Source organism: Littorina saxatilis, linkage group LG2 (assembly GCF_037325665.1).
Source record: "Littorina saxatilis isolate snail1 linkage group LG2, US_GU_Lsax_2.0, whole genome shotgun sequence".
NCBI lineage: Eukaryota > Metazoa > Mollusca > Gastropoda > Littorinimorpha > Littorinidae > Littorina > Littorina saxatilis.
In genome coordinates this window covers 28673971-28697880 of record NC_090246.1, presented here as the reverse complement: position 1 = coordinate 28697880, position 23910 = coordinate 28673971, and the positions used below count along the sequence as shown (strand labels likewise).

At 40.6% G+C, this 23910-nt stretch overlaps 3 protein-coding genes across 5 annotated transcripts in view; 1 reads left to right on the top strand and 2 right to left on the bottom strand.

Moving 5' to 3' along the window:
* The window catches only part of LOC138952594 (uncharacterized), a 33460-nt gene extending 32213 nt beyond the window's left edge, over positions 1-1247 (bottom strand). Inside the window, exon 1 of the mRNA XM_070324288.1 lies at positions 1006-1247. The gene's annotated coding sequence lies outside the window, so the exon portion shown is untranslated. The remainder of the gene's footprint in view (positions 1-1005) is intronic.
* A 170-nt stretch (positions 1248-1417) lies between these two features.
* LOC138958695 (uncharacterized) lies at positions 1418-16392 on the top strand. 2 transcript variants are annotated; one of them, XM_070329919.1, is made up of 3 exons: positions 1418-1553; positions 13465-13662; positions 15443-16392. In XM_070329919.1, exons 2-3 carry the CDS (start codon positions 13542-13544, stop codon positions 15835-15837), a joined length of 516 nt encoding a protein of 171 aa, XP_070186020.1. In that variant the 5' UTR covers positions 1418-1553; positions 13465-13541; the 3' UTR covers positions 15838-16392. The 2 variants fall into 2 exon arrangements, with proteins under 2 accessions (XP_070186020.1, XP_070186019.1); XM_070329918.1 differs by lacking the exon at positions 1418-1553 and adding an exon at positions 11747-11948.
* Positions 16393-16631: 239 nt separating this feature from the next.
* Positions 16632-23910, bottom strand: part of LOC138958694 (uncharacterized) — a 9372-nt gene continuing 2093 nt past the window's right edge. For both annotated transcript variants that reach the window (XM_070329916.1, XM_070329917.1), the window contains exons 2-3: positions 19283-19443; positions 16632-18593 (exon numbers count right to left, since the gene is read on the bottom strand). In XM_070329916.1, the coding sequence (XP_070186017.1) occupies positions 18043-18593; positions 19283-19400 (669 nt within the window). In that variant the 5' untranslated portion in view covers positions 19401-19443 and the 3' untranslated portion in view covers positions 16632-18042. The remainder of the gene's footprint in view (positions 18594-19282; positions 19444-23910) is intronic.

The following is a 23910-nucleotide window of genomic DNA, read 5'->3' as shown; positions in this document are numbered from 1 at the left end:
TTTCTGATAACAGACGAAAGACGAACGTGATTGTAGAATGGCCGACTTCGACAGTGATCTCCGTTCTGTTGTTCACAGTTATGATAAACCGTCGCGATATATAACCTTGAACGGTTGAAAACGACGTTAAACACCAAATACAGAAAGAAAGAAAGTTATGATAAAGACATCGTTCTAAGGTCAAAACAAGTCGAAATTTTGAGACTGCTGTGGGAAGGAGACCGTGATATTGTTGCATCACTGACTAGTTACGGAAAAAGTGTCGTCTGCTTCGTAGCCAAAGTTGATTATCACGTGACACTTTTGCCATATTTAGAGTTGTTTGCACAGTAAATACACCCGCGAAAGATAGCTCGCTTGAAACTGTCTTACATATCAATTCCTTTGTAATTCAAAAATTACACAACACCATGAAAAATCATTATTGACGATCGCGAATCTGCTTATATCAATAACACATTACGAAAAGCTCTAAATATGTAAAAATTCGATTTCCTCTTCAGAGAAGGAAAACAAAGGCATCCTGTCAGGAATAAATGAGACCCGAAGGGAAGTACGGAGGGCACCTAGGATTTTCTCAAGCGGTGAGTGTTTAAATGAAATGGTGTTTGTACTGTGTGTAATAACCTGACAGTATATGTGATGGTTTACGGGAGGCTTACTGTGCCTTTAATGTGATTTTTCAGCTTTTTCATTAACGATGAGAGATCACGGATAACTACGCTGATGCTTTTACTGAATTTTGTTGTTGTTGTTGTTATTGTTATTGTTATTATTGTTGTTGTTGTTGTTGTTTTGTTTTGTTGTCGTTGTTGTTGTTGTTGTACAATGCACGAATGAAGGCTAATTTGTTATATAACATTCCGGAACTTTATTGATCGCTCAATGTAACTGAAGTCAGACATGTCATACCCGTGATGAGTCCTTATGATTATCTTTTATGATGAAGATGTCAGATAGCAAAAACATCCCTTCTACAGTGAACAATTCGTCAAAATCTCTTACCTCTTCTCAAATCACTTCAGGAGAAACACATTCGCCAAAGTCAACTTGAAAATGGATGGCAGAAGCAGAATGCACAGTATCGCTCACCGTAATGGCCGGCCGAGTGTCACTATTTTAAGCTAACTACCTGGAAGTATGTCTGTATTGAAAAAGATCGGATCATGCAATCCTTGGGAGCTGATTCATCAGTTCTGAGGAAGACAACTTTCTGTGCCCAGCAATACTATTCTCAGAACGGATGCTTTCAGTTTTGGTTAATAAATTATGTTAAACTGTCTGTGCCTGACCCTCTCTAATAATAACCGAACGGCTCAGATTGACTGTAGGCCTAAGCCAAAATAAAAGCTCCGCGAAGCAGAATGGCTGTTTTCGGTTTGTGACGAGTTCTCCTTGTATTAAGCGATTACTGAAAATTATTTCGTTCTCTTAATTGCGGGGTGCATGCGTGTAACACTTTTTAGCCCGAGAGCAAAGAAGATGTGTTGGAATAGTGCAATGAAATACAAGTGGAATGCCGCACTTACTAGGAATCAAATGAGCAACAGTTGGTGAGTTTCAACACAACAATTTCATTAGTAGTAGGAGAAGTAGTATTAGTTTTATCATTATCATCGATGTTGATTGTATTATTGTATGTGGATTATTATTTAGGTTATTGAAACATCACAGTGCGCTCAGAGATTTAAATCGAGAAAATAAATTATTGAACGAAGCGATACACGCACACACACACACACACACACACACACACACACACACACACACACACACAAACACACACACACACACAACACAGCACAACACAACACAGCACAACACACACACACACACACACACACACACACACACACACACACACACACAACACAACACAACGCAACACAGCACAACACACACACACACATATTCAAACACACACATACACACAACCCAACACACAACCCAACGCCACAACCCACACACACACACACACACACACACACACACACACACACACACACACACACACACACACTGCTGATTTGCTTTCAAACAACATTGGACGTAATTTCATGTTGATTATATAATTATATTGTATTATTTTTTTTCAATGAATCGAGGGAATGGGAACCATACACACAATCACAAAGTTTGCCATTACACACGAAGGTTTTCAAATCAAGTTAAGACCTTATTGAGAGAGGTCTCGACACACCATTACATGTGCAATAACGACTATGTATAGAATGAAGTTTTGGTTAAGAAGATAAAAGGATGAGAAAAAGGAAAAAGATACACAAGAAATACAAAAGGACACAAAGCCGGTGATGGTTAAGGGAGGGGGGGACGAGAGAGAGAGAGAGAGAGAGAGAGAGAGAGAGAGAGAGAGACAGAGACAGAGACAGAGACAGAGAGAGACAGAGAGACAGACAGACAGACAGAGAGAGAGAGAGGGAGAGAGAGAGAGAGAGAGAGACAGAGAGACAGACAGACAGACAGAGAGAGAGAGGGAGAGAGAGAGAGAGAGAGAAAGGACACTGACAATGATGATGATGGAACTTTACAAGAATAGGGGTTTAAAGCTAAGACTTCAGATCATGATCATGATGTTTATTGTCAACTTTATTATTTCGTTAATTTAAGAACGAGTTTTAGAGTGTTTAATTCACCTTGTAAATGAAATTGCTACAGTGCAACCACAACAGAATGCTATTCTTCGCTCTACAGGCACACTTCTCTAGATCTTGATTACTAATCCGTCCTCTATTGTATCAGTCTTAGGCACACACACAAAATAGTCTGTTTACGGTATCCCGACAGACCCTATTTTTTCGCGCGACCCTAGACTTTTTTTTTGGCATTTGAAAAAAAAAAAAAAAAAAAAAAGGGCTTTGTTTTTTGGCAAAATAACTTATGAAATATGTTTTTTTGCAGAAAAAAAATATAAATAAATCTCGACCTACCGACCCTATTTTTTTTGTGCCTATGTTACCGTAAACAGACTTTTTTTTTTTCTTTTTTTTTTGGGGGGGGGGGGGGCTAATCCGTCCCCTATTGTATAGATCTGTCTTATGATGGTGATGATTGTTCTACATATCTGCACATTACTCATTTCGAAGAATAAGGGTACTAGGCCTACGTATTACATAACACTCTTCAGTTTTGATTCTTTCCATCATACTTTGAATGTTCAAGTGTGCAAATCTAAAACGATGCTGCCAAAAACATACACAAATCAATGAAAGTCAGGAAAGATAGCATTACAATGTCAGGTCAGAGGGTTGTAGAAGAAAGTAGCAAATCAGTGCATGGTATAGGAGTGGCTGTATATTATATAGATAATTATGCAGAAATCTGTTTTTCAACAGCAGAGCCTGAAAACACACATTGCGACTTTGCAAGTCATTGTCTTCACTTTTTCTTTCGCTGAACATTGATGTTTTGAGATTATAGATTATTGTCTTTTGACTTTGTCGCTTTGCTGAGCTAAGTTCTTTTTCTTCTGATTGACTCATTATTATTTGTATGTCTGTCCACTACGAAGATCAGACGCGGGTGGACTGTACGTAATTAAACGTTCCTTGTCTTTTATTCAGTTACAAATGATCAGCGTTTGGTTGAAATCAGTCTCGCAGTAATTAATCACAAGACATTTGGTTGATTAAAATCAACAGGGGTCGAAGCCGTGTTATAATCAAAGACAAAGAAGCAGTCTTCTTCTTGTCGTTCGCTGTTAGATCGTCAGTCCGGACTGCAGGGCGAAACGTGCTGTCCTCTCCAAGTGAAGAAGCAGTGATGTACGGATGCATGTGGAAGTAAGCAGTTGTCCCTCGAGTGTTCTTCATGAACATGTAAGAGCTGTCATGCAAAGATGAAGTGGTACAGTTAATATTATTAGTATCCTTTGCACAAAATTCTACTTCGTCTTCCAGTTGCAAATGGAGATGGGATTTTTATGTAGATTGATGCATCTTGTCTGAGAAGTAACTTGTCATATGCTTCTGCTGACTGAAGCAAATAGGGGCCTACATCATATCTTTTCTGAACCGAGAGTCTACATTGTAAAGTCTGTTTCGCAAGTACACGTACATTGAAAGCCATATTTTTCTGTCTCTTGCATGTCACTGAATCCATTTCTGCCCTCAGCAAAAAGCCATGAAAATCCCATTTCCTCTCCATTTTCAATCTCGTATAATTATATTCACAGGCCTATGTTTAGACCTCTGGACATACAACATAGGTGAAGTGTGTGTAACTCGTTCCAGGCTTGACTGAGATGCAGAGTTATCAGCAGGAACCATAATTTCATGTTGTGTTTCTTTAAAGTTTTGTTCAAAATCTCAACAAACACTATCACCATGTGACTTGCTTAGCTTTGATCCGGCGTTGTGCAAGTCCAACTCTGCGTAGATTGGATTATTGGCTTTTAACCACTTTAAAGCGAATAAAATGTTATCAGGTGAAACTTTATGTTTGGAAATAACTCTAGTATGTCCATTTTCATAACAGATAAATACGTGTTCGATTTCAGTTTGATGCAGAGGAAGCTGGTTAAGAATGTCCGACACATTCACAGGTAAATGCAAAACACTGCCACGCTCACAAAACTGCAGTCAGCAAAATCTAAAGTTTGCAACTTGAATTAACTTTTTTTCAGAACATGTGAGACATTTGAGAACCTCTGGAATAGGATCAAGTGTTATTTCTATGAACACTTGCATGCATTGCCCCTTTTGACAGGTGTGAATGACATGTTAGGCACAAGACAGCATTTTTGTCAAGTCCCAAACTTTGCCTGACTGTATCCATACTATATTTGCTTTTCCATGAGTAACACTGTTTTTCAAACAAAAATCTATGACAGGAGTGGCAATGCCAATGGAAAGATGGACTTTGTCTGATAGCAACTTCATAGTTATAGTTATGCAGAGGGGAAGTGAGGAAGCTGTCCTCTTCGTTTGTTTTAACTTCACAACTATTTGCTACTTGATCCAGATAAAAAATAATGCATGTTTTATTTGGAATATCACTATTTCAAGAGAGAGATTGGCTGCTTTCGACTTGATTCGATTTACTTTGCGTATCGGCTGCAGAGAAAAGTGAGAATGTTCCCGACTAATGCCGGGTTGCAAGTCTTCGTTTGCTGTGTTGTTTACACTTTCTACTGTTGCCAGTACCACTGACTTCAGGCGAAACAGAAGATTGTGAAACATGCACCTAGAAATAGGATACTTCTACCGATCGACGCAACCTCCTGTGACTGATGTAGTGTGTGTCGGAGCAGTGTTTGCAATTTCTTGGGTCACGCGGCGCTAGCGGCCGACCTCGTCTCGGCAGACGATAAGAACAAGTCGCGTAAGGCGAAAATACAACATTTAGTCAAGTAGCTGTCGAACTCACAGAATGAAACTGAACGCAATGCAACGCAGCAAGACCGTATACTCGTAGCATCGTCAGTCCACCGCGCACGGCAAAGGCAGTGAAATTGACAAGAAGAGCGGGGTAGTACTTGCGCTGAGAAGGATAGCACGCTTTTCTGTACCTCTCTTCGTTTTAACTTTCTGAGCGTGTTTTTAATCGAAACATATCATATCTATATGTTTTTGGAATCAGGAACCGACAAGGAATAAGATGAAGGTGTTTTTAAATTGATTTGGACAACTTAATTTTGATAATAATTGTTTTATTTTTAATTTTCAGAGCTTGTTTTTAATCCAAATATAACATATTTATATGTTTTTGGAATCAGAAAATGATAAAGAATAAGATGTACGTAAATTTGGATCGTTTTATAAAAAAAATATTTTTTTTTACAATTTTCAGATTTTTAATGACCAAACTCACTCATTAGTTTTTAAGCCACCAAGCTGAAATGCAATACCAAACCCCGGCCTTCGTCGAAAATTACTTGACCAAAATTTCAACCAATTTGGTTGAAAAATGAGAGTGTGACAGTGCCGCCTCAACTTTCACGAAAAGCCGGATATGACGTCATCAAAGACATTTATTGAAAAAATGAAAAAAAAGTATGGGGATTTCATACCCAGGAACTCTCATGTCAAATTTCATAAAGATCGGTCTAGTAGTTTAGTCTGAATCGCTCTACACACACACACAGACAGACAGACACACACACACACACACACACACACATACACCACGACCCTCGTCTCGATTCCCCCCTCTACGTTAAAATATTTAGTCAAAACTTGACTAAATATAAAAAAAGCGAACGGAAGAACACTTGAAGAAGGGCAAGGGGGGAGTAGTTTTATTGTTATGACAAAGAGTATCAATGTCGAATAACTTTATTCTGTATGGTGTTTGATTACACATTCAAACACAAACTATATGTATTTATAGATTCCAGAAACGGTCAAAATATGGCTGTGAGTCATGATAACTCAGTCCATCCGCCTGTCGTCTGCTACACTTTGCCCGCTTTAGCACACAGATTCGTCTGTTTCACTGAGGCACTGAAAAGGTTTGGTCAAGCCATCTTCGACGAAGGCCGGACTTGGGAACGAATCGCTTTGGTGGATTGGTCAGTCTGCCACATGCTGTGGGGCCCCTTTCGGGTTGAAAGAGACACTGTCGTGTTTTTTCCCAACCTTCTCGAGTGCACTGCCGTTCTCACGAGATCAGTTACTTCTGTTTTGTTTCGTTTTTTTCCCAATTGACACCATGTATGACAGATGAAACAGAAAAGCCTGTTGTAAAAATGCACTAATTAGGAGGAAAAACGAAACAAAACAAAAGTAACTGATCTCATGAGAACGGCAAACAACGACACTTGTTCACCGCTCTCACCCCATTGAAGAAGAGGGGTCGTCCTCGACCCCTCAAAAACGTAGTTGAATGAGTTCATATGGGTACTTATTCAGCAAAATTGGCCCTGGGTGAAGTAGGATGTCTCTGTAGGGACCCCCCGGTTTTTTCAGGTAACACGCAGGAATCATAAGTTTGATTGCCCAGTCCACTTTTCCCTGGCTGATGTAAATGTCCTCCCAGCCTACCCAGTTGTTGGTGGCTATTGCATGTTTCCCCTGGGTGGGAGGAAGAGATGTGCCATATGTTCCTGGAAACACAATTGCAACGAGTCAATTGTTGGTATATTTCGCACAAGACAATCGTCATCATTTTGTATTTATACGAATTTGTCCATGGTCCACTGTCTTCGTGTGAGGTTTGTTACTTCTTTACAAAGAAACGCTTCACTAAAGCGTGCTCATGTTGGCATCGGAATATCACTGTGCATATGGACACAAGAACCATCTCGTTCTTTCAACAACACATGATCCCCTTTAATTCAAGACACAAAAAGCATTATTTTTTTTACGGTTACATAATGTGTCCAATAGTAGAGCAAGTCCCTCATATGATGCATATATCATTTGTAGTTGATGTATACATGTGTTTTTGATTGTGAAGTTCAAGCAAATGCACCGTATGAACATAACTAGTAGTATTAGCAGCAGCAGCAGCATCGGTAGTAGTAGAAAGCATTAGTAGTAGTGGTATCAACAGAAGTAGTAGTAGTAGTAGTAGTAGTAGTAGTAGTAGTAGTAACAGTCTGTTTCTCTTTAAAGACTGAAATTACACCCAGCAAGCAATGTTGTCAAAGAATGTGGCATTTGCTGAAATGATATATCTACGTCTTCTTTGTTTGCGTCTGTTCCATTGTGTTGTTGTTGTTGTTGTTGTTGTTGTTGTTGTTGTTGTTGTTGTTGTTGTTGTTGTTGTTTGTGTGTATGATTTTGGGGTTTGTCCTTACTTACCTGGCCCAAAATGGGCATGTCTGCCATTGGCTGGGTTGGCATTTATTTTTTTAGACGAAATAATACCATCTTTTCCATGTTCACTGGTATAATGATAGAAGGGAATAGGCAGAGAAGACATGGTTTATTGTATGTAAACGGGGACGTTACTTCTGCAAAAAGAAAATCAAACCTTTCAAATTACAGAAACGTAAATCACATCAATACAAACAAAAACATATTTGTATACTACACAAACTGAGAAAAACGACCAGAACTAATGCGTTTCTTATTTTAAATTGTTGTTTGTTAAAAGCCTGGTTCCTGTTTACCCACACTAAACAACTTTCTTTCTTTATTTGGTGTTTAACGTCGTTTTCAACCACGAAGGGTTCACTAAACAACGTTTTTAAAGAAACACCCGCAGCATCCAAGTATTATTGAAATGTTGTTATGCTTCTGATTGATTTTTCTCATTTTTATTCCTGTTTTTTTTTTTAGATTTATATATTAAATGGTTGATTTATTCGTCCATACGGCATTACAGTCATTATAATAATAGACATAGAAAGTCATAAGACATAATATTTTATTACAACCACGTTCAGAACACAGGAATATTGCTTGGCTTGAGTACATTCATACATTTAATACATAATACATTTCAACACAACAACCAAACAGAGTGCTCACAGACACCGCGCACACACACAACACACATACACACACACACACACACACGTACACACACACACAAACACACACACACACACACACACACACTCACACACATGCATACACACATACACCACGACCCTCGTCTCGATTTCCCCTCTATGTTAAAACATTTAGTCAAAACTTGACTAAATGTAAAAACAAGAAAGATAGTGTTTGGAACATTTAATGGCAGGCAGAACGAAACATTCACAAGTACAGTCATGGACTTTGCAGTGGGCAGACACACACACACACTATTTTTTTCAGCGCTCTTTTATGTTCCACTTTGAAGTCAAACAATTATTAAGTTTGCTTACCTTTCCTTCGAGTAGTACCCAAGCAGTTGACACATCCACCGCCTTCAATGAATCTGGGGTTATCTTGAGGATGGTTGATAAGCAAGGCACGCATTCTCGATTGTTCAACTTTCGTGTTTCTAATTTCTCCGCCTATGTAATTTCGACAAGCAATGACTGCAGTTTAAAAATAGAACCGCACATTCATGGCTTCATTACGTCATCCAGAATTCCTGAGAATAGCTGTGTAGCTGCACGATTTCTGCTTCCTATAGACTCTAGATTTGTTTGTGAACAGCTGAATAGACCTTAATTTCAACGCATTAGACAATCTTCGGACGAAATAAGACCTAAGAATACCACTACAGCGCTAGCCGTGTAACGTAATGCCTTTTGGCCACAGGCGTTAAAATTATATTTTATTTCAATTTTCAATTCTACAGATACAGACCAAGCGGCTTGTACACAGTGTCAAAAATTCATAAAATCAAACAACTGTAAATTCAAATTGAGCCAAACGGTTGAGAAAAACATCAAGCAAAGATCAAACGTTCTTAAAAGAGAAGTAATATCTGTGGACCAAATTTACTAGTGGAAGAAGTAACACATGGACTGATGTTTCTTATTAAAAAAGTAGGGTAAGAGGGGGGGGGGAGGGGGTAATTTGAACAAGGCTAATATTTAAATAGTTCGTGTAACAATTTTATATGTCACTGTATTTTTACGTTACTGGTGATTGTAAATAACGTTTACATAAAAAAAATGGCGCAACGACAAATAACGGGTGGCAGGTGAGAGCTTTTAGAATATTTAAGCTGAATGTCGCTGAATGTCTAACTTTTTGAGTTTTGATGTTAGAAAATTGCAAAATCTCTTTGGTCTTTCTGTCGTGTGCAAGTGTGTTCGTCAAAAGGAAAGATTGTAAGAAAAGGCCCTTGTAAATACAGTTCAGTTCTCTCTCTCTCTCTCTCTCTCTCTCTCTCTCTCTCTCTCTCTCTCTCTCTCTCTCTCTCTCTCTCTCTCTCTCTCTCTCTCTCTCTCTCTCTCTCTCTCTCTCTCTCTCTCTCTCTCTCTCTGTGTGTGTATCAGTACCAGCGTCTGTGTGTAGGGTTTTGTGGCAACTCATTTATGTGTACGAGTCAGTCATAATCTTGCTATCTCTGACCTAAGATATAGTGAGTGTATGTAGATAAAATGATTAAGGCATGTATCCATTGATGGCGGTGAAACAGAAACATAAATTCCAAGAACTGACACTGTTTTCGGTTCCAGTTATTTAGAGCACGGCCTGTAGTGCTGTTTAAAGGCTGCCATATTCGTAGCGTTCATTAATTAATTCATATTGTTTACATGTGCCAATAATGTTATAAAACTGTACCTAAGGTGATATAATAACAATTGGTTGTAGCTTTCGAACACAGAAAAAATTATTTCAGTAGTGCAAAGTGGTGTTGATAGTGTCGAATGTAAACAGAACAGTCTCAAAGTGAAAGTGGATGCTTTCCGGAAATTGCGCAGGCGGAAACATGATATACGATCTCTCACACTAACAAGGTCGTCAAGGAATCGGATGCAAGTTGCAAGAAGACCCTTCATAGGAACCACCTCTTGCCTGTCGGATCGTTATCGGGTGAGCAGCAGTCTCAGACCAACAGTGGGGAACAGACTGCTACAGTGCCTCCACAGCGACCGAGACCAGCACCTCGCACCAGAATGAAAACGGCAAGCAAACAGATCGAGATACCTTCAGTCTCAGGCACTGATAGTGAAGATGAAGAAGAAATTGTTGTTACGACAACATTCAAGGAACTTTCAAGTCCCAAACCCCACGTAGGATCTTCAGCACCACCTGCTGACAGAGAGGGGCAGGAACGAGAAAGCGACAGTCAAGGTCACGAAACTGTCGATTCGAGTGGTGACGACCACGACACTCCACCGGAAGAGAGAAGAGAATCGGACACGACCACTGAGACCGTCCAAGAGCAACCGTCAGCTGATGACGAAGTTATGGAAGACACCGGTGAAGACAGACAAGAACAAGAACGGCGTACATCCAGTAGGAGTAGGAAACCTCCTAGTTGGCAGATCTCAGGGGAATATATAATGGCCCAGCAGTGTGTTGAGTCGGTTTGGCAAAACAAATTGTCATGTATTTCTGGCCTGATCAGGTCTGGTGTATTGCAGAAAGAGCCAAGCAAACTATCAGAAGTACTGGCTCTCATCCTCACTAGGTAAACAAACAAAAATATGTAATCAAAGGTTATGTAGAAATATAAGTTATTTCTGTAGCATTAAAACCGATTACAAGTACCTCAAAACGAAAACAAAATTGACCCATTTACATAAATGACCAAAGATTTAATTTGTTTTACCCCTAAACTTGAGGAAAGAATATTTCCTAAATATTTGATCATAAGGTAAAACTAATGGTGTATGCTGTAATGATATTTGTAAGTGTACACATGGATACATTAATTGTTTTTTTCTCACAATGTCCATTGTTTTAAAGCATGATTGTATAACTTGTTAAACTTGTTTTTTACCCTTGTTTGGAATGAAGATGACGAGGGCGTCATTTCACATGGAGGGGGAGAATGTGACAGAGTGATTATTTTGTCTGTTGTAATTATTGTGTATGTTAAATGTAACATTGTTATTGTAGATTAACTATTTTATAGTTTCACACACACACACACACACACACACACACACACACACACACACACACACACACACACACACACACACACACACACATTCACTCGGCTCACTCAGTGTTATTGTAATAGTCAGGGAAAACAAGTTAAATGACTCTTGTATGTAGTTTTATAGTTTAAGCCGATGGCAGTAAAGTATTTTAGGTATTTTCCTGTTGGACTGGTTTGCTGACCAAACCAGACAACCGGCTAACTGTGAACTTTTTGTATTTTATCTGTAGTAGCAGACGAGTTTTGCTGCGGGATGGATGTATCGCTTTTGTAATGTAGAATACGCACCAATCAGGAGCGTACAGCAATCCTTTTGTCATAAGCTTACTGCGCATGCGTGATAATGTGATTATTGACATTACCAACGGAACTAGAGAATGGAAGACATGAACAATCAATAAAGAATCTAGAAAACCAACGTGACTGCCGTTTTCCTGCGTGATTGATGCGAGCCTCTGAACGAACTCCACAGAAAGTTCAGCAAGGTAACATATAAATATTATGTGCTTTGTAGTCAATCTACAGTCAGTCACCTCGTCGTAAAATATCCGTCCCAACGTCTTACCAGTGAAAGGGATGAGGATTTCCATTTCCATCCTCGTTTGAGCACAGCGGACTAATTTTTTTCATGTACAGTTTATCTTACGGATCACAATATATCTTATATTGTTTTCAGTGCTTTTAAATGGTACACAATCAGTGTTTGCACACCTGTCAAGCGCAGCTTGCATGTGCTGCTTAAATACCAAAAAGGCCTTTGTATGAAATAAAAAAGAATTAGAATTATATGTATATGTGTGTTTAATTAAATGACTCTGATTCGGAGATTATTTCTGGTGTCTATCCACGACTTAACATGTATCAACATAGGAGTATGCATTCATTACGACAAGCGGATATGAAAAAAGCAGCATAGCAACCAGTAAACGTGAACAAAAATGATTTTTAAAAACAGATTACACGCTATTCACTTACGTTGTTAGAGGGGGGGGGGGGGGTCTACCCGGACACATTTCTTGTGACAGAGAGTTAAATAATTGAGCAGCCGTCTCGGCAGGTAGGCCTGGTACAAGAGTGTAGAGAATGCAGCGAATCTATTGATGTGTGCCTGGCCGTCGATCAATGAAATGACGTTCCACAAAACAGCTGTGTCGCAGCCTGGCTTCTTGCGCAACTGAGTCAGTCTTTCATGTAACGGTCGGTGCAATAAACGGTGGAGCTTTGTTTGTTTGTTTGTTTGTTTTGCTTAACGCCCAGCCGACCACGAAGGGCCATATCAGGGCGGTGCTGCTTTGACATATAACGTGCGCCACACACAAGACAGAAGTCGCAGCACAGGATTCATGTCATGTCTCACCCAGTCACATTATTTTGACACCGGACCAACCAGTCCTAGCACTAACCCCATAATGCCAGACGCCAGGTGGAGCAGCCACTAGATTGCCAATTTTAAAGTCTTAGGTATGACCCGGCCGGGGTTCGAACCCACGACCTCCCGATCACGGGGCGGACGCTTTTCCACTAGGCCAACCGTGCCGGTCAACGGTGGAGCTGTGTTCGAATGTGAATGCAGCGATACCAGCTGAGTATTAAAATGTTCTCAGGAATTCTTTTTCTTTGGCGTTTGGCGTCTCGGGAACACATTTAATTAGCCAGCCTTAGAGAACAAGTCTCATAATAGCGTTGTGTAGAGAGACTTGCGTCGAATCTGACTTTAAACAATCCTATGACGAATGTTTCTTTACATTGACGACAACAAAAACAACAACAACAACAACGACGACGACGACGACAGCAGCAGCACTACTAGCAATTGCACCGCCGCCACCACCACCGCTACCAGCAACATCAGCAATGGCAACAACAACAACAACAGCAGCAGCAGCAGCAGCAGCAACGACAACAACAACAACAACAACAACAACAACAACAACAACAACAACAGCAAAAATCCAAAACAACCAATTTTCAACCAAATATTTGTTGTTCTTTGGATTGCAGATATAAGAGGAAAAGAACAAAACCAAAAACACCATAAGATTCTTGAAGACGTTCGTTCAAATCTTAACAGTAGGAGGATGAGCTCATCGCGCGTGCTGTTCTACCACTACACGAGCGAGTGGGGACTAAGAGGCATCAAGGCGTCCGGCTACATACAGGAGAGTTCGGACAGTAACAACCATGCGTGGTACGGAGAAGGTAAGTCCTGTCCACGTGTCCGTGCCATATGTATAAAAGAGAGTTCTACTACGTATGGTACAGAGAAAGGTTAGTATTGTCAACGCCCGCGCCATGCGCATACATAAGAGTGTACACTGTAACGTTCAACTGAACATGGTACAAAGAAAGGTAAGTTATTTCTACATGCCGATGTGCATATCAAAGACGTTACATGCACAAAAACCTTCAAATGGAAAACATTTCACTTCTCAATATGCATAACAGAGAGTTCACACAGTATACTGAAAGGTAAGTAATTTCCACGTGTCCCGGTATGCAAACTAGACAATTCGCACAGTAACAACGGCGCATGGTAGCCAGAAGGCACACTTGTACAAAAAGGAGAGAGCTAAACACAGAAAAAACAAGGCGCGTGAAGCGATATAAAAACATTTAGTCAGTCGTAATCAAACTATAAAGATTAAAAAAAAAAATTTTTAAACAGTAATCGCCGAGACTACCTTTAGATAGTCTCGGCTAACCCGAAGACCGGGGCGGGTCACGCTCGTCTCCGCGAAGCACTCGACCGGAGGACCTACTGAACCTATTTTCTTCCATTCTGTGCACATTTTTAAAGTAAACCTGACATAACCATATATTTTTGAATTAAGGAGAAGATGAAAATACAATGCGATCATTTTTTAATCTGTAACGGGAAATTTGATTTTAATGACAACTTTAATGAGCAAACTAAGTAACTATTTTTGTAAGCTTCCAAGCTAAAATGCAATACCATAGTCCGGACTTTGTCGAAGATTGCTTGACCAAAATGTCAATCTATTTGGTTGAAAAATGAGGGCGTGACAGTGCGGCCTCAACTTTCACCCAAAGCGCGGATATGACGTCATCAAAGAGATTTATCGAATAAATAAACAACAGGTCTGGGGATATCATACCCAGGAACTCTCATGTGAAGTTTCATGAAGATCGGTCCAGTAGTTCTACACGCACACACATGCACACACACACACACACACACACACACACACACACACACACACACACACACACACACACACACACACACTGATACACACACACCACACCCTCGTCTCGATTCTCCGTCTATGTATGTTAAAACATTTAATCAAAACTTGACTAAATGTAAAAACACGCATTTTTACGCAGAAGGTTTGCAGCCTAATTGTGAAATTTGCATTATTTATAAAACAGAGAGTTCACATTGTAATGTCCAAAAGTACATGGTACCTGCGGCGGAGATAGTAAATTATGTCCACAAGTTCAGGTACACCAGCGAGAGTTCACGCAGAAACAACCACACAATCAAGTTTAGGAGGAGGTAAGTCATTTCAGTATGTCAATATAGCGATGTTAATCTACAGTGTTTCTTGTCATATACTATCACTGATGTACAACAGTGAATCAGTTAACTGCACCTTCAATCTGAAAAAAAATGAACAAGATTGCTACACTGATCCCAGGCTAGTATGCTATACGTGCTTCGGACTTGAGCCTGTCTGTAAAGCAACTTTTTGTGTGTGTGAGAGAGACAGATAGATAGAGAGAAGGAGGGGGGGGAGGGAGAGGAAGAGGGAGAGAGAGAGCGAGAGAGAGAGCGAGAGGGAGAGAGGTAGAGTAAGAGAGAGAGAGAGAGATGGGGGGGGGGGGGTGTGACGCGAGAAAGACCATAATTATGTGTAACAGTTTAAGCACAATACTAGTACTGACTCGCCGCCCTCAGACAAATCTAATGGCAATGGAGTTTACCTGGAATACAACCTACGTTATGTTGCAACAGGTACCTACGGCACCTCCCTCCCTCCATGGCATGGCAAATACACAATAGCCACAAACAACTGGAAGCGTTGCGGGATATTCTACGTACAGAAGGGTAAAGTGGACTGGGCCATCGAAGTGAAAATTCCACGAAGAAAAATCGTGGTCCTGCGGCCTGGCGGCAGAGATATTCTGAAGCACAGTGGACGAATTTACTTGTCGGACTACAAATGGCGGGCGTTGAAAGTCCCAGACACTTTCGATCCTATGATGGGCTGCAGCGTCCCTTCTACCCCGACTGCACAGCCGACATTTTCCCGATCCGCAAACACATCGAATCTGAACAGCTCAGGGACCTATATGTACCAAACGCATGTGAGGGAAAAGAGACTGGACAGACTGGTGATTATGGCGTGAAGAACAGGAGCAGCTATCAAAGCACAAACAGCAGCTGGAATGATGTCATGGTGCGTCTCGCCGTTCTGATCGCTGTTCTAGGGATCGCGGGTTACTTCGTCTACAAGAACATATAGTCCATGTGTTACTTCATTCACCAGTAAATTTAATCAGCAGATATTACTTCTCTTTTAAGTACGCTTGATTTTTCTCTCAACCGTTTGATTCAATTTTAATTTACAGTTGTATACATTTTATAAATTTTTGACTAAATGTGTTCCGGCAGACTGGGGGTCAGGACGCGCGGGTGTGTGTGTGTGTTTGTTTGTTTGTTTGTGTGTGTGTGTGTGTGTGTGTGTGTGTGTGTGTGTGTGTGTGTGTGTGTGTGTAGCCATACAATTACTGGACATGAAACTGTACATGTGAATTCTTGCCAGGCCATTCTTTTTCTGTTGTATTTTTTAATGTTATGTACTTGAATCAGTTGAACATACTGGATTTGCCGGGTTTTGTTTTAGACAAAGTATTGCATTTCAAAAGACGAATCGCCAATAAAGGGTATCAGTTAATCCGAAAGATATTCCAGCATTCATGATTTCAATTAATGCTTGTAAAATCGTGTTTTTTTCTTTCACTTTGGAACACCTTTTTGAATATCACACACACAAACACACACACACACACACACACACACACACACACACACACACACAGAGGCTCACATACATCAACACACACTCTGGCTCACACACACACACACACACACACACACACACACACACACATACCCACGCGCCAGAGAAAAGGATTCACCCTTAATGGCAACATCATCTTTATTATATTTTACAAAACACACAAAACCACAACCATGAGCAATTTTTAACCTGTTGTGTAATGGAAAAAATCCCTAAGCAGATTTCCTCGTAGTCGCAAAAACAAGACTGGATTTTGTTGTAAAAAGAGGAGTTTATATTACTTATCTATATTTAATATAAATGCACAATAACAAAACAACTCAAGATCAGTTAACATGCAATAGTTGCGGATGTGCTTACTCTAATATATATATAACACAATGCGAATTCACAACTTGCAAAACAAATCTTGCTATTCCAGGGTGTTTGCTTGCTAGCTGCAAAAATGAGATTTTCTATATGGTTAGAATACATGTACAGCCACTGAATCATTGCGAAGGCTTGTCAACCAACCATCCAAGGGACATAATCAATTAAGTGCAAACGGGTCACCGTGTGCAGTCACTTTTCGCGAATCGATTCTTTCTCGAAGAAAAAATGAAGATCTAATGTCTCAATTCGGCACACTCACTGTCATCTCTTTTAAGGTAAGGTTTGGGTACTGCAACGTGTTTTACCATGTGATGAACTCACATAGTGCGCAGGAAACCCTCTTTAATTCTCTGGACAACAATCCGTTTGAATTCTCAACCAACTCAAAAATGTTTGTGAGTAATTAATCATGTTTTGACTTTCACCTGAATGCAAACTATGCTTTTATGTGCAGCGGGAAACCTCGTGAGATTTGCAAGAAACTGTTGTCCAAATACATCTCATATATATCTAGCACACTCAATATATGGCACACTAAATAAAGCGCACATTCTACCACTTGTAAACATTCGGGCCAAAAGCATTTTCCAGGACCAAATACTACCGAATGGTTTTATGTTTCGTCAAATACGAATGACACGTTCCAACCTTGCTAATTAATACTTGGAATACAATTCGGAAAACTTGCCTTCGGTAAAAAAAAATTTTTTTAAATGAAATCACAAAACAAACCAAAACCACACACACATGCACACACATTTGTTTTCACCCTGCGGGTCCTTTTCTCACGTGCAAAAGAACTGTGAAATCAAAAATAAGTGCATGGCACGATTGCCTTGGAAGATCTTGATATCATACAACATAATTGTTCAAGAAGGGGATGGTGGGGGTGGAGGCGGGAGGGTGGATAGGGGTTACGGAATACAAGTGGACACACTCACGAAAAATCAGTTGCTTGAACGAAATCAGTCTCTTCAAAGTACACCGCCGAGATTTTGGCTTTCTGCTCCATACTTGATTATTTAGTCTTCTTTTACAAAATGTCTGTCAGAATCTCTGTTTAAGTTCTAAGTGTAATACTGTATCAGTACAAGCACCCATTGCAACATAGATCTGACTACACGAGTCGTATACCCCAAGAATCAACGCACATGTGTCGTTAAAGAATGGTGCACGAAGATTCTTGTTTGGGTGGTGGACTCTCATAGCGAGAACTTGCATATATCCTGGGCGGAGTCGATGGGCGGTAAGCCTCTCTCGTGACGGGTGACCGTATCTCTTCGGCCCTCCTTACCGACGGGGTCAAGGTCGGAGTGCTGTATTGGACAGAACTGTTGGGCGAGGCGAACGAATACCTGTGAGTGTCGGTACTGTACCGCACGGGACTCTTGGGCCTGCAGTTGTCTCCCTTCGTGTAGGGAATGGAGCGAGCCCTGTACTCCCCGTTTGGATCGTAGTCCTCGGACACACGCAAGGCCCGCCACTCGTAGTCGTCCAGGTCGACCGGCCCGTCGTGCACGAGGATGTCTCTGGTGATGCGCTTGCCGCGCCACGGGACCTTGCGGACCATGTTGATACTGCGCGGGACCTTGACCTCTATGGCCCAGTTAACCTTGCCGTTCTGGATGTAATAGACGCCATGATCCCTCCAGTTGTTTTGGGCTATTCGCTCCTTGCCTTGCCACGGTGGAAGAGATGTTCCATAGCAACCTGTAGATTACAGTAGACATTGAGAAAGGCATACGGCCTATGGACAGTTATCAAAAGACGAGAAAGGTTTAGTTATTTGGGACGCTTTATCGTAGACAAAACAAAACTTTTACTGTAACATCAACCGAGGGATATTTGCAGTGGACGGACATTTATGATGTCGAGATAATGAAGGGAAAATTAACTCAGCTTATGCAAGGATGGTTCTGATGGTTACTGAAAGTTTTACTTTTTATTCTCGATTTTTGAAACGGTAGCTATTTGTTTTGGATTGTAGTCTGGGAAACACCCCCGGAATTGATCACGAAAGTATCGTTAAAGTTTACGATCGTTATGTGACCACAAACATGGAAATGCACGGAATGTTCTTTTGCTATGTGAGTACTACACTGGAATTGTAACAGCGAAGAAAAGCGTATGTTTCTGTGCAGGCGCGAGTGTGTGAGTGGTTTTTTGTGTGCGTGTTTGTGTGTTCATTTGTGTGTGTGTGTGTGTGTGTGTGTGTGTGTGTGTGTGTGTGTGTGTGTGTGTGTGTGTCTGTCTGTCTGTCTGTCTGTCTGTCTGTCTATATTTGCTGCTATGCTTGTATGAAATACATATTTGACGTGTGTGTGTATCACTTCGCTTTGTAGTCAGAACAATGCCACAGTACAACTCAGCCAGGTAAAATGAACACAGCTTTGCTTTACCTATGCCAAAATGGGCGTGGTTCTTTTCTTGTGAACTGTTGTTTATAATGCCAGAGTCCTTGATGCCGTTCAAACCTCTATCACTGGTGTAGTGATAGAAATGCCAATAAGAGCTCATACTGATGCGCAATTCCCGTCTCTGTTTGAGTCAACGTTGAAATCTGAAAGAAGAAAGAGTTCGAATTAGATCAAACGAATTACAAACTAACGCAACATTTTCGAGATATTGTGATGTCCCCCTTATGTTTAAAAATATATAAATAAATAAATACATAAATAAATGATAGAAGAAAAAAAGAAAAAAAAAGAAATACATGAAAATAAATAAATAAAAATAAATACATTCATTCGCTCGGCTTCCTGGCGAGTGGGCGAAAACTGATTCAATCGAGAGAAGTTTGTTTGTTTGTCTGTTCACTTAAAAGACCGTTGGGTCGATCGATATATTTGTGATTGTAACGTAATTTTGTCAATAACAACGTTCCAACAACTAACCTTTCTTGTTTTTTTTTTTAATTCTAAATACATAAAGGTTCTCAAAAACAGTTTAACTGCTTGCTGTTCTGTTTTGCTTCACATTGTTTGCCTGCTTACTCCCTTTCGTGACCGCTTGCTTGCTTCGCTTGGATAGCTCGCCCGTACGTTAAAGGCACAGTACGCCTCCCGTAAACCATCACAGATACTGTCAGGCTTTCACACACAGTACAAACACCCTTTCATTTAAACACTCACCGCTTGAGAACATCCCAGATGCCCACCGTAAAGAGCGAGCAATTTTCAAAGAATTCATTTTTGGGTGGTTTATCTTACCCCTGAGCCATCGTGAACCCTTGTGATCCAGTTTCCTTTTTTCACAATGTAGTCGTCAGTTTGTAATTTGAATGCGACTCGCTGTAAGCTTATCTGCAATAGCACGTTATTATGTACCTCTGAATCTATACGAAACAAACGGCTGTGATTCACAAGAACTCTAGCGATGGCTTCTGACTGTTCAGAGGAAGTGGCGAAAGGCATAAATCGTCGTCTGCTACGAGAACCACAACCTTGCGTGACCCTGCTTCCGGGCTTCTCTTTTTTCAAACTTTCAAAACTTCGAATTGTACTGATCTTGTCTTGATGAAAAAAGAATTCTTTTATGATTTTAAGAATGTTTGTTTAACAAGCTGTCAATTTATTATTTAGATTTTAAAAGTTAGGTCTAGCGCCAAAACGCACCACGGTCCGATTTTGAGAGGAGACAATCCGCAAAATTAATTCTTTGAAAATTGCTCGCTCTTTACGTAGGGCACCTAGGATGTTCCCGTTCGGTGAGCGTTCAAATGGAAGGGTGTTTGTACTGTGTGTAAAAGCCTGACAGTATCTGTGATGGTTTACGGGAGGCGTACTGTGCCTTTAAGCTCTCTCGTGTTAATCATGAGCAAAACGATCAGTGAGGAACACATGTCAAGAACATAAAATTTAAAAGATTCTTTGTAAACGCATCACGCATAAAGACTAGAAACAAGGCATTAAAGCCATATGTACTCGATGACTATACACGCTAATTGCTTTACCAACAGCTGGAGACAGACTAAATTAAGTTCCCTGCAAAATATTGTGGTCTAGGACCCCTTAAATGTTGAGATATTTGAATTTTCATTTTGATCTGGATCGTCCTATTTATAGATTTGGCAACACATGTAACGTTGATGCAAGGGAGAGAACACCGCGGCTTTGTTGACATCCTCACTTTTTCAGAGGCTAGAACAAGCTGTAATGCATGTATTATGGTCCGCGCATGGTGACGTATCGTCATTATATGGTCTTATGGTGCGTTTGACATCGATTGTGGGCAAACTACACTTTGTAAACACGGGAGTGCGTTAGTATGCCTTTAAACTGATCCTTAACACTCGTGCTTTGTCACATATTCGTTTGTTTCCGCACGTATTTCCTGTGGCCTTCTTTCCTTGTCGTGACCAATAGGCTTATATTTTGTTCATCACCACATATGTGTCCATGTTTGACAAAAGATAAGATCATGATTCAATGTGAACACATGCCAGAAATCAATCGACTGGATGCTTCCTATTTCGAGTGATTACTTTTCTTGAATTAATTTTGTAAGTCAGTAATACTGAAACATATAAGACTGCGGGTGCGTATCGCTAGCGCTACGTGTCATTTGTGCTACGTGTCATCATTTGTCCTACGTGTCATTTGTCCTACGTGTCGCTATCGCTACGTTGATTAGTGCTACAAATAATTTGTCTGTGAGTCGCTATCATTCGTTCATTATCACTACGTGTCGACAGCACTACATCTTTTAGCGCTACGTGTCATTATCGCTACGTGTCAATACCACTACTTACTGGCGACTCTCTCTTTCTCATTTTTTCTCTCGCTCTTACTCCTTCTGGTTTGTGTGTGTATATGTATGTCTGTGTATGTGTGTGCGTGTGTGTGTCTGTTTCAGTGTGTGTGTGTGTGTGTGTGTGTGTGTGTGTGTGTGTGTGTGTGTGTGTGTGTGTGTGTGACTCTCTCTCTCTCTCTCTCTCTCTCTCTCTCTCTCTCTCTCTCTCTCTCTCTCTCTCTTGCTCACTCACTCTGTCTCTCTCTCTCTCTCTTTCTTTCTCTCTCTCTCTCTCTTGCTCACTCACTCTGTCTCTCTCTCTGCCTCTCTCTCTCTCTCTTCATTACACACACACACACACACACACACACACACACACACACACACACACACACGCGCGCGCACACGCACAAACGCATACGTACACACGGTATCGTACACACAAACTCACACAGAGAAAAACATCCGTGTATGTATATACGATATCATGCGAGAGAGAGAGAGGGGGAGAGAGGGGGGAGGGGGAAGAGCGAGCGAGAAAGAAAGAGCGAGAGAAGACAGAAAGACAGATGGAGAGAGAGAGAGGGGGAGGGGAGCGGAAGAGACAAGGAGAGAGCGATATAAAAGAGGTACAGAGAAAGAGCGATTGAGAGGTGCAGAGAGAGAGAGAGAGACAGAGACAGAGACAGAGAGACAGAGACAGACAGACATACAGATCCGACAGACAACCATGCAGACAATATTATATACACACTCACACGCACACACAAAGGTAAGTGTCTGCCGTTTGAACATGTAGTATAGTGCTATCGACACGTAGCGTTATCGACACGTTGCGCTTCGGCAGTACATTGGTTTTTCAAAAATAGTGATATCGACACGTAGTTCTATTGAGACGTAGTGATAATGGCATGTGTGAATTGTGGCAATAGCACTACGTGCCGATAGCACTTCTGGTTTTGGCAATTTGTGTCGATAGCACTACAGAAAATAGCGCAAACGATACGTAGCACAAATGACACGTAGCGCTAGCGGGACGCACCGTAAGACTGCTAACGTTCCAACATTCACAATCAAAACACAAGAATGGTAAGTTACAGGAACGTTTAATGGATGACAAAACATTTTGTTTTCTCATAAATTAATTTGGGATTGCAATGTGTTAATTGTTCTGTCATAACTTAAACGTTCCAATAATTTACCCGTCATGTGTTGTTGTTTTTATTTTGGAAGTGATACGTTTGTCAATAATTTAGTGCTAAACTAATTCTGCTAAAAGTAACCACTTTACACAGAAAAAGTAACCACTTTACACAGAAAAAGTAACCACTTTACACAGAAAAAGGCATGGTTGTTGATTTTTGGTATGCGTCTAAGTGAAAGGACGTATTTATATTCAATGTAAAAGCCTCGACAGGTCAGTGACAGTGCACATGGTCGTGTATGCGGAAAGTACGGTATCTTTAACTACACCGGCCCTTCGCTGGCCTGTTCAGTAGAGTGCAGGGATGGCCACATCTCAGTCTTAATCTTGTTATCTCTGACCTTAGATACAGTGGAGTGCTTGTACAACAAAATCAGGGCATGTAGCATTGATGGCGGTGAAACAGAAACACAATTTCCAAGAACTGACACAGCCAAGTGCCAACTGTTTTCGGTTCCAGTTATCAAGAATCTTCTGGTAAGGCCAACAAAAAAAAGTTGTATGTTTCTGGTCACCCGACCCTACCTAGTTTTTTCCCGCCGACCCTAGACTTTTTTTTTATTGCATTTGTAAAAATAAAAAATTTAAAAAAAAGAAACCCGTCAAAACGAAAGTAACAGACGGCAGACGACACAAGGGGGATGGATAACCCCGCATCCCTTTTGTCTCATTTGTTTTGTAATGTGTTGTTTTCCTCTTTGTATGGTAAGTCCAGTCTCTTTGCGTCACTGTATAGTTATTTTCTACCCTGACCACAAACAAAACACACGCAACAACAACAAAAATCCCTACCTACCTACCCTATTTTTTTTTAGCCATGTTACCAGAAACATACAACTTTTTTTATTTTGGCCTAATGAGCAATAGCTTGGAAAACTGTAGTGCTGTTTAATACAGTGTTGCATCTGTGAATGCAATAACCTCAGCGTGCAAGCGTGAAAGATCTGTTAGAGTAATGCCACCTGAAACTTATTAAACGGTACTGCACTTGAGAACTTTACAGGTACGAAGTATGCAAATGTCCATGTCGATGCTCGGGTAAAATGACAATGATTTACTTGTTGTTGTGGTTGTTGTGGTTGTTGTTGTCGA